The 15,643-nt window shown below is 43.4% G+C and overlaps 1 protein-coding gene across 1 annotated transcript in view; it reads right to left on the bottom strand.

The window, feature by feature from the left end:
- map3k22 (mitogen-activated protein kinase kinase kinase 22) overlaps positions 1-15,643 on the bottom strand; it is a 39,868-nt gene that overhangs the window by 23,422 nt on the left and 803 nt on the right. The window contains 2 exon segments of the mRNA XM_034572187.1: positions 5,844-5,888; positions 6,849-6,932. Of these exon segments, the coding sequence (XP_034428078.1) occupies positions 5,844-5,888; positions 6,849-6,867 (64 nt within the window). The 5' untranslated portion in view covers positions 6,868-6,932.

The raw sequence follows: 15,643 nt of genomic DNA, 5'->3' as shown, positions 1-15,643 counted from the left end.
CACACACACACACACACACACACACACACACACACACACACACACACACACACACACACACACACACACACACACACACACACACACACACACACAAAACCTTGTGCTTCTATCTTAGTGAGGACACTCATTGGCACATTCCCTAGCCCCTTACCTTAACCTTAACAATCACAATTAAAAGCCAAATACTTAACCTTAACCTTAACCTAAACCTCATTATAACCATTTTCCAAAAATGTCATCACTCTATGTAGGTTCTAGGCTCATAATGATCCTCCCAAAGGATCTGTACAAGTACACACACACACACACACACACACACAAATGTGCGCACATACACACACACCATTCAGGCCAGGTGTTTGCCATGCAACCCAAACAGCACCTGCAGGAAAGATCACATTCTTCTAAGTAACAAGAATCTGTGTGAGCACATCGCAAGTGTGTTCGTGGTGAAGGGAGCAGATGGGGTCTGGGCTGCCATTTGATCTTGTTGATCTCGCGCTGCTCGGCTCTTGTTGCCAGCTGTTTGTCGACAGTGGGCCAGTCCGCTGGGTTCGCCCACGGGTCACAGAGCGCACACATCAATTTACACATTCCATTTCGAAGCACCGTTTGAATTTTAGTTCCAGTTCCATTAGCAGTATTTTTCCCAAAATCGGTACCACAAGGAATGGTATTCAATGGGATAAGTTTATGCGAGGTAACATGAGGTTAAAGTTTGCTGAGGCACTAAAAACTACTCGCCATGACTGAGTGAATGTAAAGCTGCTTTCAATTTCAATTTTCCGTAGGGGCTTGCATGTGAGAGCGCGAATGTCCAATTCAATTGCTCTGGACATTTTCCAGGACTTTTCCTGCCAGCCCCCTAGTAAAATGTCAGAGTCAGCCCCATGTGGGAATACAGCAAGAAAATGTCTGGAAAATTCACAGCAAACAAGTGGATGTGTGTGATGCTGTTTTTAATACGTGATGGACACAAAGCTGAAAACAACAAACACAATACAAATATCTCAGGATTAAAAAAAAGAGGAGCCAAACACGTAGAAGACCCTGACGAAGATGTCAAATTGAATAGGAAACGAGATTCAAGAGCTTTCGGGGAAAGAGATCGATGCCGGTATTGATGTGTTTTGTAAGTACAACACCAAAACTATCTAAATTTGATCTAACAAACGTTTAAATCCAGTATTACTTGTAAATTTCTCCTGACTTCACCTTATACAACTTAATGTTTTCGCCTCAAAACAACGTGTCTCTACCAGCTCTCTGGGCGACCACAAACTTTCACCCAGTCAGCCAGTGGACATAAACTGAGGTGGAAGCGCTGGCAGCAGCTGGCCACAGAGGTGGACGTCTTGTTTAAAAAACCCAATATAGCAGCAGGAGTGAGGTGAGGGATGACGCAACCCTCCTCTCCAGTGACCTGCACACTCCCTCCTCGTACAGGGAAGCTAAGTAAGGCAGAGCGATAAGAAAGGTTACACCCACAGAAACTCTGCCCGCAGTGCAAATAATTAAAACAGAGCGAGGAGAGGGCCGATCTTCTTGAAATGAGGGAGGTACATCAGGGGAAATATATCAGATGGTTTTAAAGCACCAAAGTGACCGGAAATATAGAACAACCAGAGTAAACTATATACATTTCCTGACATGCTGAGTGAATGTGCTTGATTAATATGTTTCTTAATGTAACAAGAGGCAGGGGTGAAAGTTACATTTACTCTTGTTACTGTAAAAATATGTTTTTGTGTACTTTAAAAAAATCATTCATTTCTCTCTAGTATTTTTTTAACTCAAATATTTCACTTTGTTACATTTAAAGTTGAAACCATTAGCGAAAAAAAAAAGAAACAAGTTATGATCAACCGACTAAGAAATGACAAAGGAAAAGAAATCATTGAAGAAGCTGCGGATAAATCTGTAGCATCGTGGTCTGTGGTTGCTTGGGTTCCGTGTTCAGAGACACTTTACGCTCATGATCTACAGACCTGCTCTGACTGTTATTTTAACGTACATGTTCTAGATGTTTACGTTCACTGACTGAGGGCCAGGGGCTGTATCTAAATATGCAATAAAATTAATGATGTAGCCGTGGTTAAGATTAGCATTATCTTGGTTTGTATTTTTAAAAGGTTGCATCTACATGAATTAATCACTGATTTATTGCCTTGTACATTCACTCGTACACTCAGTGAGGTGTGCACCACCTTCCTGCTGTTCTCTTTCATCCCTGCTGTGACTCCAGAGCTCACTCAGCTCAGTGTTTGGAAACTCGGAGGGGACAAGAGGGGGCTGCTTATATTTTTGTAAATGAGAATAAATGAGCAGAGAATAGATCCAGCACAGGATGTTGTGTAAAGGACTCACATTGTGATGTTCAGACATGCGATTACAACAAATGACTGATTGACCAAACTTATTGTACAGAGGGCGGAATCAACAACTCCTGCACTGCCTAGCAACGTAGCCTTTTGTTGGTGTTTGTTGGATGCTGCTGTGGTGTTTGTTGTCATCTTCGACTTTACCACTGCTTTATTCTGCTGTTAATTCTTTAAGGAGTGGCAGGCTACTGGATTTATGTGGCTCAATATTACTACATCAAGTCTACGGAGACTTGATGTGGTTTCCAGGTATTTGTATTATTTTGTACACGCCGTTTAAATCTAATAAATTAAAACAGAAACAGCAGTCTGTATGAACAGCATCACACACTAAATTCTCCAGAGTTATCACAGAATCAACAGTGGAATAGAAATAACAATACATATACACCATGCACATAGGTTTCCCTAAAGATGTTCTTAAGTTTAATTTACTTCTACTTGAGTACATTTTCTTTTAAGTAACTTACTACTCTACTTAAGTATAGGTTTCCAGTACTCTTCCCACCCCTAGCAGTGTTATAACTACACATGGTTGTTTATAACCACACATGTCAGCAGAGGTGGATGACTCACAGCTTCACCAGGCCGGTCGTCTCCGAGCAGGAAGGAACTGAGTCACTGTCTCTGTTGTGAATGTGGAGCTGGGTTAACCGCTTTATTCCACATCAGGAAATTAATGGATTTTTGATTGAATCAGTCAAAAGACAGACATGAGGGTGAAGAGCATTTCTCCACAGTCACTCTGAAGACAATCAACACTCATCTATTGTATAGACTGTTCAAGACAGAGAAAAGTAAGCAAGATATTTGCAGGGTTAGTTAATTAACCAATTAATCTGTAGATTTTTATTCTGTTGATAAATCTGTAATACTTTAGTCAATAAAATGTCAAAAAATTGAGAGCCCATAATGACTTGATACTTTAAATGGTTCCATAACAAAAAAATTATCAATTCACAATATAATACTTTAAGAATTATCAAATTATATGTTGATAACAATGTAAGCTGTGTTTGAATGGTACAATACTAGAACATAAAAATACTCCATTACAAGTATGACAATGAACATGTATGCAAGAATTATTTTTTCTGTCTTAAATTATCAAGTTGAGTAAAACTAACAAGTACTTCATATTTCTACTGATTAATCAACTTCAGCTGAAGGAATAGTAAAGTTTATGCTACTTTTATTTAAGGCAGCTAAATATGTTGGAGGATTCTGCAGAAAATAATCTCATACTCAAACCTGAAAATGACTGCAAGCACTTTCTCCACCTTTATCCTCAATATCACTGACTCTGGTACAAGCATTGTTTCCTTTCAGGCCCGACTGGCTCAGAGCTCCAGGCTACTGGTGTTCACTCGCAGTCAAGGATACAAAACAAACAGTGACTGTTGCCCGTGTGTTTATATCTGGTCGTCTGTAAGCATGTGTGAGGCCTGTGCTGTACCTATGGCTAATAGCACAGAGGGAAGAGTGGGAGGGGAGGTTGGTGAAAGGGGCAGTGAGAGTGTGAGAAATGCGTGGTGCTGCACAGGGCCAGTTGTAATGGCAGCCTAAAAATGATGCCATTACATCACTTAGGCCTGGTCTGCCGCCGCCAGGCTGAGGCCAGCCAAGCTCACCAGCACGGTGGAAAGAAACCAACTCCCACACCAACCGCACGTCACTGCCAAGAGCAGCCTCACAAACCAACGACAGGAACTTAGGGAACCTCAGGTCAGCGGGACCCAGAAAGGCTGATAATTTCTCCTGCTGCGTGGATCGGATGAGATACCTGCACTTCATTTCCTGTGCTTCTCGTTGCGTCTCGGGTAAAATGTGACTAGCATAAGAAAAAGGGGAATTCCAGGAAGCTAAACTGAACGAGCAACATTTCACAATGGGGGCTGATTGCTTGGGCATTGCATCATCACTCCGCATATTTCTTTTTTTTCCCTTAAGGCTGAAGCTGAGAACTGTGAAAGTGGCAGTCGGTGAAATGAAGTAGGAACGCCAGTCTAAGACGGTTTACATAAAGAAGAGTTATTCTCCTGCAGCTGTAACTGCGGCTCAAGCAGATGGCCGCAAGATCTCTCCAACCAGAACAACTTCTATAAGAGTTTGGATGTAAATATGCAAACACATGCTCCCCTCCCGAGAGGGTTCAAAGAATAGCACTGGCTTTAAGGGGCAAGTTTTGAAAGCTCACAAAGTGTGTGTAAGGGGCCAGCGACTGTGTGTGTGAGTTTGTGTGTGTGAGTTTGCGTGTGTATGTGTGTGGGCGTGAGTTAGTGTGTGTGCGAGGCAGGCTGCCTGAATGAAGACATTGAGGGGATTTCCTGGTGCCGAGAGACACATCATGGCAAAGGCATCCGGCAGGATTAGCAGCTGGAGCCAAACGTGTCCTAACTCTGCAGCAGCAGCAGCATGGGCCGAGCTCCGACACACGACACACACACACTAAGACACACGCTCACCAACCAAGGGACGATAAACTCTCACACACCTCGATGTTCGTCGAAACTGCGATACAGCTTATTTAACACCTAATGGGTGTAATGCTTAAACCCCTGGAGTTAATCTTTCACTAAGAATAACTCTGTTGTAACGCAGCGTATTGTGTGTGTGTGTGAAGTAGTTGTGCAATTAATGTTTGTACAAGGTCTATGCCGAAAGTCTTTTCATTGAGGAATGTCTGCATCCATGGAAATGTAATAAGATCTCTAAAAGGGCTTTGTGTGTGTGCTGCTGAATTAAAGGAACTTGTGGAACCTTTTGAGAAATATACCTTTTTGCATTTTTCCAAGAGGTATTTATAAAGTTTTCATGTTTTTTTTGCATAGTCCTATGGAGCTTCTCCTTGTAATTTTGTAATATGTCTAAGGAAAATGTTGATATTCCCAACGGCCTCATCTTTTCCCACTCTGCCTTTGCATTTCCTGCCTTACATTACTGTCAGCATCTAGAGGCCACAGGGGCTAACAATTTAGCAAGCTAGCATGCATGTAACATAATGCAGGAAATGTTGATATTCCCCACGGCCTCATCTTTTCCCTCAGTCATCATGCCTTTGCATTTCCTGCATTACATTACATGACTGCGAGCTTGCTTAGTGTTTGGCCTCTGTGGATTCTGTAGACAAGGACATATAGTGTCTATGTTGTTGTTGCCTAGCAGTGGTGTTCTCCTGACAACCACTTGAACGCCAAGCACACCATGGACATGACTTCAAACATCGTAACCACAACTCACGAGGTCCGTATGAAAGCAGCAAGAGACTCAGCTATTAGGCTATTGGCTAAAAGGCTAACAGGCTGGGAACACACTCATCTTATTCAGTACAACTGAGTTTTTAAGGTAGGATACTTGTGACTAGCACAGACGTTAGAAAGCGATTAAGCACAACTGACAAAAATATCAAACTTTCCATTCCACAATGGTGGTATTTCACTTAAGAGAATCATGGTTTACCTTGTGAGTTCCTGTGTTGTCCGGGTCCATTTTGGAGACCGTCATCTGGGGGAAAAAACATTACAGTGGAAAGAAGTCAAAAATACAGTAAATGACCGGTTGTGATTGGTTTGCTGTGGAAAGAATAGACGCACTATACTCCTCCAGGCGAGAGTGTATCCACGTTCCCATGGTCCTACATTCTTAGGGCCCTGTTTCCCCCAGTTCAATACTCTGTTAACAAACATTAACCTCATAATGTGTTCAGGTCAAATCTGACCCTTTCCCAAATGAAATTAAGTAAATATGCAGTTTTTTACTGGAGCAATTACCCTGACCCCTAACTCCTAACCCTAAAGGTGATGAATTCCCTCAAGTGAAGGCCCATTATACCACTTAACATCAGCCCAGGTCATTTTATACTGCATATCATACTGCAGAGCTGGGGTACATCTTGTTCAGATCACCGTTATGTGCTAGAGAGATGAGGAACATCGTGCCCTGCGACTGCACACATGTAGAATTGGGCAACATAGAACCCTTTGTTAATATGTGCCATGGGGAACATTGGAATAACCCCCTACAGGTCAACAAAGGGCCATTACACATGCAAATTTACCACAAGAGAGCGTGTACGGAGCAAAAAAGTGCATGTGCTTGTGAGACACTTTTTTTTGCATATTCACTATGTAGGAGTTCACGTGTGTTCTCACAGGCTTAGCAGGTGTGAGTATAAACAAACACGCTACGCTAGGATCATATACTCTGAGTGTTCATGAGTGTATATGTGCATGTACATGTGTGTTTTGGATCAGGAAAAACATTTCCACAAACAACAATGTAAATAAACCAGTACAAGAGCGTACAACATTGGCCATCTGGAGCCGTTAACAGCCACCTCACACGAATCCTCTATCGTGCGTGTTTTATTTTTCTTCGTACTGTTCCTTCCAGAGGAAGTGAGAGGTGTGTAATGTTCTCTTTATGTACGTACTGAACAGCAACCTGCTTTTGAATGCCACTCACCCATGTTTACTGTCATCATCAGGAAGTGGCCCTGTTGAACTCGAGCACAGAGCTCAACTTCTCTCTGCAAGCGAAGATTTCACCCTGAGAGCGAGAAAAACAAAAAAAACATGGTTTCAACATCCACAAACGGGGACATTTTCCTTCAGCTTGGTGCACATAATATTTCTGCGATTGCACAAAAACAATGACCAAACAGGACGCAGGTGGCAGTTTCAACACAAAGCTTTTTTTCCTACATCATCGGAGCCCCTGCTTCTTTTATTTATTTAATCTTTATTTAACCAGGATGGTCTCTTGAGGTCAACAAATCCTTTTTTTTTTTTACTCCTGGCAGACAAATAACAACACGACAGCCAAGAACTGCTTTTGACGCTGGTAACTGAATCCATCTAAATCGTGTGAATGCCCTGATGTCTCGTTTCTGCCACTCAGAGAACTACAAGCCAGTGGTCGTGGAGGAATTTCTCAGTGTTTGATAATGGAGTTGCCTGGTGTCCATGAGTTCCCGTGGTGCAGCAGTTAAAGACCATGAGCAGATCAAAAACAAAGCCAAAGCCTTTATGTATTACACTAGTGAGCACAAACAGAAAAATGGTTGTCACATTCCATAATGGATGGATATGCAGAGACTTCTATGTGTGATGTTTGTTTTTGTTCCACTGATGATAGCACATAAGGAGAAGAGGAGAAAATGCAGCTGTTTTGCAGAGGAAAACACTTTCAATGATACGTCTCAGACGCAATGTAAATGTTGATTTGTCTTCAAAAATGATGGCTGCATCCTGTAGCATGCACATATTTCATGCACGCACGCACGCACGCACACACGCACACGTTTCTTTAAATGATGCAGGCTTGGCAAAAGGGGAACAGGAACTAGAGAAATAGTTGCAGTACTGCTGCTGCTGCGTCATCAAGTTTTAGAAAAAAACTAAAAGAGGTTATTCATTGAAATGAATTCAAGCTTTATTCAAAGTGAGCCCATCTCTACTTTGCTGAACAACTGTGGCCACAAGTGGAAATTATGGGATAGTGGCAAAAGCTAAAATGTTGTGGAACAGTAGAGCGAACATTAAAAAGTCAACAGATCAGAGAATTCCCTCATGCCAGTTGTATAGTAATATCCAACTATCACTAACCATAATTACCTACCAGTCATACCAAACCAATGCGGAAGAGGCAAAACCCCCGAGTTCATTAAGTTAAGCAACAGTACAGGAGGAATATGCAAATCCTTTCTTTTACAAAAATTACATCATCTCACTTTGAGATGCAAAATAAAAGAACAAAAGGTGAAACATCAAACTTTTGAATATGATCTTGCATACAATGAAGTATGAAAGCACCAGCAACAGGTTGCTACGGCTGACAGGGTTTGCAGGATGCATCGACATGAGGCATGCAAAGCATAAAGAAATAATATAATGAGGTGAAAAATACATACAAAAAAGATAAGAATGAAATGAACTAATAGAAAGACAAAAAGTGTCTTCTTGCAGCTTCACTTTGTGCAAGCCTGTCTATCAACAAGTTCCAACACCACTTCTTTTGAGAGATATACTAAAGGGCCTCCAGAGATTAATGGCAACACTCCCCAGTCAATTTTCTTAAAACTTCATTTACTTTCTGCCCGGTTATCTCCAGTGTCCATGTTGCGTTTCTGTTCTTTTTTAATGCCTGCACCACAGTGTCTGTAACCCCAAAACATCCAGCACAGACAAACGCTCCAGCTGATCTGCAGAGACACAAAGGGTATTCAAGCGCACACAAATAGTTTCTCTTTGTGTTCGCTCGAAAACTCTTCATGAAAGGGGAAGAAAAAACAGTCACTGGAGCAATTTGCAGCCTGAGGGGCAGGGACCCGGGGTCCCAGCAGAGTTTCAACATGGGAACACATATTACGCTGCTGTTAGTGGCACAATCACAACAGCTGAAGGAGTGGAAAGGTAAATATGGAGCCAGAGAAACAGTTTCAAGGGTGACCTCTTTCTGAGAAAAGGGTAAATCTGTCACACGTTGAGTTTTGACCGTAGAAAAACTTACATCCACAGAACTATAGAGAACTGCAATGTGCCAAATACATACAGATCTGTTTTATACAACCAAAAGGTGGTAGCACAGTGTGAGAATAGCAGAGGGAAGTGGGTATGATATGTCAAAGTAAAGCTCTATATCAGGCTGTGCTCGTATGGTGCTGCTTGACCACACATGAAAGAGATGAGGAACAGCTACAAGACAGGTGGTCTCCTAACACAGCGTCGCCCGGTCTGTCGATGCCACGCACACACACGAACGCACACGAGCACACGCGGGAACAGAGCAGCTCCTGTCCCATGCCAGCAAGTCGCCAGATGGCCCATCTGCTTCGCCCCTCTGCCCAGCGTGATACCGGGCGAGTGGTGCCCACTGATCACCGGCCCAATTCTCCACACACGTCTTGGCAGGCGGGCGATGTGACAGCCCCGCTTGTTGAGGATCAAATGCTAATCGCCACTCGCTCTTGTTGCTCTGCTGCCACGCGTCCTCCAGGAGGAGACTGTCCGTCTCCCCATTAAATCACTAGTGGAGTAAATCATAAGATAAACCAACAAGGCTGCGCACATCCAGAAGTGCTTGAGACACGCTGACGCACTTCACTGTCAAATGTGGATAACATCACCATTCAGGGCCAATGTTTCACAGGCAGAGGCCTCTCCCTTTGTCACAGTGCGAGGACTGTGCTGAAATGCCAGAGCAAGTTAATTAAAAAGAGGACAGCAGAGGATGAGATTTCAGACGAGGGTTGTGGGGAATTGTTTGAGCCAGACAAAGCAGAGTCCCGCTCCTCAAACCACACACAGCTATTTTATTTTTGTTGGAAGGACTGATCAGGAACCGCAGCCAAGACGATGCAGGCAAGCACGTATATGCATATAAGCTATCCTCTTTCAGCTCTGTTACATCACTTTCTTACCAAGTAAACAGTGTGGCTGAGAGTCTCAGAGGGAACTCCCCCCCTCCTCAGGCTGAAGAAGTGGAGGGCCTGCTCTGCAGCTGCCTGGTGGCCTGAGCAGTATGACCTCATGTCTGACATCACTCTTGTGGAGTCCCAAATAAATCATATCAAAGGTCAACGTCTAAAATGTACAATATGCCTGTTGAGCTCACTGGATTCCCATTCTCCAGGACAGCTTGTCAGTAAAACCACTGCATGCCAAAAAAAAGACAATCACATTGATCGTTGGGTGGAGGGGACAAGACAGCTGTGTTTGATCAATGAACTCAAGGCACTACAGCGATGGAGGCCATGGATCAGATCACCTTGGTCCCTCACAGGCCACGAGGTTCGAGAGTTTCTTTTTGGACAAGCATAGATTGTAAGATGGCCGACACATCACCACTTCCTCCCAGCATCCAGAAATGAAGGACGGGGGATGAAGCCACTGTAGGAAGGTTGACTTATTTATCCATTCAGGTTTATGTTAACAGTGGACAAGATGACTATGTGAATGGGAAAAGGGTCACGTGTAGTGGACCGCAAACTACCTACCTAAAATGACACAAACTATCTTTGAGAGGAAATGTATCAGACCTTATAATTTGGCCCGTGTCCCATCCAACAACATGGAGGAGGTGGGGTTTATGACCTATACTGCAGCCGGGCAGCAGGTGGGGGTCAAAACCCTTTAGCTTTACACTTGGGGAGCCATCATCATGTTTATCTACTGTCTATGAGAACAACCCAGAAAAGGGTGTTTCACTACTATTCATTCACTGCTTATGTGAAGATAAATGCTGTATCTGTGTAAGATGAAATGAACAGAAGAAATCTGCCATGTTAATGCATCAGAGGCCTGTCATCACTAAGAGAGAGCTCACTGTTAGACACAATAACCGGTGGCCTGTCTGAATTACAATATGTGCAGGAAGTGAAGGGTGATTAGTGAACCACGAATATTTAGGTGACTTGCTCTTTTTAAAAAAGGTCAGTGAAGGGGGTGTCCTGTCCGCTGAACGCTTGCCAAGTCTGCACTGTGGCCCCACATGAGTCAGAAGGGTTACGCAGGCCGATTCTGGGAAGTGAGACAATACTTTGTGTCGTGCACACGAACCGGGCCGAGGGATTTCAATGCAGGGAGATGCGTGAAGATTTCTGGGAGGTGGTAGGAGTGTGTGGGCGGGAGTACGTCACTCCATGTGGGGCTTCAGCACTCATTTATAATAGCATTGGCTCCCCATGCTTTACATCACAGGGGAAGAGATCCAGGCTCTTCAGTGGGACACAAGGATTAATGATGCCTTCCTGCAACACATCAAGAGGATTCTTCCCGTCATCCTGTACAAAATCTATGTTTTATTTGAAACAAAGGAAATTCCCTTTTGATATGACGCCATTATTTACACATCTTTACATTTTGCTTCTACTGCTCGGAGTTGCCAGTTATTCAAGGAAGCTTGATTTCTTTGTAGCTTTATGTTCATTTTTGATTCAGTCTATAGAGAAACTTCCCATAGCATGTGATTTCTTTAAATAAACTTGTTTTGTCCAACCAGCTGAACAGGTTGAAGGTATTTTCAATGATTTAATTTCTATTGTTGTTTAATTTGTCTGTAACTGAAATATCTGACCAACCAGTTAATGGAATACAATGAATTAAGTCAGTCCAGTGAATGAGTAGTAATGACTTGCTGATCCACCAACAATTTATCTGACACAGATAGAAGCTCAAAATTATCTTTTGAAATTCATTCTTCCCAGATGATGCATCCCAATTAGAGTGTGGATACCTGAAACGAGTTCGTCTGGACCCTTTGGGATCTATCAGGACTAAACAAGTCAGGCCGGGTACGTACAAATATATATATATTTGGTTTAAAATTGTATATTAGAGAGATGAAAAACAAATCCTCACATTTATGGATCTAGAAAAAGTCAACTTTCCATATTTGTGCTTGATAAAGTACTTCAGTGCCATTTTTTATGTGTGTAAGCACTGGTCTCTTCCAATGAAATTCCAAGGAGACAGACGTAATAAGCAGAGAGAGTAGTTGGTCTAATCAGGACCCAAAGGGGCATATGAAGAGTGGAGCTGGATGTTAACTCAATCGACTGGTACCAATCAAACTCCAGTGTAAGAGGACCCTCCTCAGAGAAAGTGATAGCTCTATTAGCTCAGCGATAAGTCGAACGCTGCCATTATCATCGAGCACACAACACCAGCTAAAAATAGCCAAATGAAGGAGTGACTCTCCTGAGGTCCACAATACATCCACTCCTTAGATCACCAGGACTGAATTCTCCCCTCGAGAGGAATCTCAGCACAATCTGTGGAGTAAGCTGTCTTTTCCATTATGCGGTGACACGTCATTACAAGCACATTCATTCATTGTGTTCCTCCACCCAAATGCAGCCATGCGGAGACAGCTCATAGACTTAGACCAATTTCACGAGGCAGAATGTCAAACAGCTGTGGTTCAGGAAGGGGCAAGAAAGTATTTCTGCTTCACCACCGAGCTGTATATCCACCGAGAGAATCTCTGCTTTCGAAGGTTGAGCGAGCGAGATGATGAAATATCTTAAAGTTTTTTTACGACAAAAGTCAAACCTATCGATTTCATTCTCAACTGCACGCAGGCGTCAATATTTCATTCATATATTCATATTTGAGTGCATGTGCTCTGGTAGACATTGAAAACAAAGACGTCTGACCAGTTGTGGTATTTTTACGTACACAAACTTGTCCTCAGTGTTATTGTATGACCTAGTCTGCCTGCAGTGTGTTGTCTATCCGGCTGTCCTTGCAGCCTCTGGCTCTGCTGCTGCTGCTGGAGGCATTGTCCTCGCAGTCAGACAAGCCGTGCAGACAAAGCTCAATCAGGCAGCTTCCGCCTGGTTTCTGGAGAGTAGGAGGAGGGGGTCGGACCTTACTGGACTTCCACACATAAAGAGAGGCCACTCGTAGAGGAATCAGACCCCTTTCCCTTTCTCATTTTGTTCTTCTGCAAGCTTAATTTTACTTCACCAAAGTTGTATTTTCTACTTTTAGCCTTTAAAAAGTACATAATTAAGACAAAGCTGAAATTTTTATTAGAGGTCGTTTATCCAGCACCACACAGAAACGACTACGTCATAGGGTAAGTGTTTTGCGTCATCTTGGGTGCGCCAGAGCCATCTTGGCACACCTGTGTTTGAGCACTGCCAAACTTTATTCCCTGCACATGAGCTCAATCTCTGTCACACTGTTCAGGAAGCACTGGGTTTGCCTGGGCCACTCAAACCCAATCAGAGAGGCATCTTCAAGCCTCTGCAGCAATTTCTATGACTGAGAGGTGGATCCTCGTTCCAACTCTGAAGTGGCGTATTCTCTGAAAGCAATTTTCAATCAGTTTTTTGCCAGTTTGTTTTTCTCTGTGTCCCGACCTGTCTCCATGATGCTGCAACCACCTTGCTTTGCTACAGATGTGGTGTAATCCAGGTAGCCACAGTCAGATAAAGTGTTTGGCAATTTGGCCAATGAGTTACACTTGATTTCCTATGCTCAAGGCGATCGGTGTGATCTGGCAATGTCTGCGAGGCTTTATCAAGTCTTTAACCAAAGTCCCTCTAGCCAATCCTTTACACAGGCCCGCCTGTTGGATGGAGTGCTGCAGGGATATTTGTCTTCCTCCCTGGTTCTTCCATCACGGCAGAGCTCCTCTGAAACTCTGTTACGATGGATACCTCAGTTTTGCTTCCCACGAGCTCTTCCTTGCCCAGTTTGGTCAGGCAGGCGGCTTTAAGTACAGTCAGGGGGGTCGTTCCCACTTATCTTCCATTACTGTGTGTCCCACTGCGCTCCTGCAAACTGTAGCAAACTACAGCCCATAAATGCTTTTGTCCCGGGCACTAGCTATCTCTTCACCTCAACTCAACACCACTGCAGAGGACTAGAGAAGATTACTTGTAATACTTTGGTTTTGACAGGAGTGGGTCTTTATTTGTTATATCCAGCGAAATGATTGCGACTCCCTTTTGGACCCAACAAAGTTCTACAGCCGTCTCAAGGAACACTGGAGGAAATCACGGTGGTCTGAACTCACGTTAGAGCATTATTGTATTGGCTTAGATCACATTGGTAAACTAATTATATTCATAAAAAACTTTTAAAGTTTGTTTTGTTAGCACTGTCACCACACAGCCAGAAGGTTCTCAGTTCAAATCCTGGGCTCTTTCTGCGTGGAGTTTATCCATTTAGTATTTCTCTTGATCAAAATCAAAAGCAGCAGAGAGTTAGATGTAATCACTTTTAGTTCCAAGTACACTAAAACAAAAATCCCCCACAGTACCCAAAATGCAATCAATAGTATCTCTTTCAGCATATAAAAATACTGTCATGCTAGTTACGAAAGTATTTCTCAAACTTAAAGACACATTTATTTTGTTTTCACTGTAACCAAGCAACATCTAAAACATGTCTTTGAGGGAAGATAATCAGTCAGTCTCTGAGTCACAGTGACCTTTAACCCCCAGCCCTGTCAGTGGGCGTCTGGCAAGTGGTCAGGCTTCTGTGAAATCAGCAAAGATAGCCTCACACTTCACACTCCTCGCTGAGAGAGGGCAGCGTGAGGGAGAGGAGGGTCGCGTTCGTTCTGATGAAGACACTCGCGAGGGCTTACGGCGTAAAGTCGACAGCGGGACGTTAAAGGAGAGTTAATGTATGAAGTCTCTCAGAAGCGAGCGGCTGAGGGATATGACCCGCGTGAGCAAACTCTGACACACTTTCAAACGGCCCTTTCAAGAAATGTCAACACAGGCTGTGAATCACTTCTCCAAACCTTTTTTATCAAATGACCGACAGCATACACCTCGTACCAAGTTGACCTCTGAAACAGAAAGTCAGGCAAGAAACCTTCAGGGACCCTCTTTTTTTTTTTTTTTTTTTTTTTAAATAGTCCCATTAAAACACAATTAGGAAGCCATTGCTTCTGTCTCTGGCTGCCACTTCTACTGTGGGATCCAGTCCCGTTATCAGCCAAATGGACTGTTTTGCTTGCGGCACACCAACCATATCTGTAGGCGGTTTCCACTTGACAGTTTGATTCTCACTTTAGGGCTATTTCAGAGCCTACCGGGGCCGTGCCAACGTGCTGATAAACTCATCCGTCAGTCCGCTGCTCAGACTCCTGCGAGTGCCGTTCATATTGATTCGAATTGATGAACAGGTTGGCCTCATTAAAATCTAATTTGGCGGGACGGTCTCAGAGGTGTGCCATCACGGTGGAATATGAGCTGAGCGACGGATGAAGCTCGCCGCCATCCTCATCACTTCTCCACCATGGAGGCCGTTAACCTGGACTCGGAGGGAGAAGGACAGGGAGCAGAAAGAGCCACGAGAGGGACTTTTCAGGACACGAGCGGATGGGGGATCGTTTCGTTCTAGGGAGAACGCTGCTTCGAGTGACCACAGTGAATCACAGAGGTCTGGAGGACTGACAGCAGGGAGAGAGAACACAACACAGGGAGGATGAATGAGTCCATAGGAGCAGGATGACAGTGACTTTCCAGAAATCACTCCTCACACCTCCAGATTTAAGCCATTTCCCAGTGAAAGGAGACTTTTGCAGTGGAAATAGGTTCAACTTCACTTTACTGTGCGATACTTCACCATCTATTATCCTGCTACAAAATATATAATCTGCTCACACTGGGTTTATTCTGTTTGTGTATATTATTTATATTTGACATTTCCTGTGTTTATGCATTTATCACTTTTACTGATGTCTCTATTTTGATTGTCCTCTTTGCTGGTGTAACATGGCAAACAACCCTGATG

This window comes from Hippoglossus hippoglossus, chromosome 20, assembly GCF_009819705.1.
Source record: "Hippoglossus hippoglossus isolate fHipHip1 chromosome 20, fHipHip1.pri, whole genome shotgun sequence".
Taxonomy (NCBI): domain Eukaryota; kingdom Metazoa; phylum Chordata; class Actinopteri; order Pleuronectiformes; family Pleuronectidae; genus Hippoglossus; species Hippoglossus hippoglossus.
Note: the sequence above shows the minus strand (reverse complement) of the source record. Positions and strands in the feature narration are given on the sequence as shown.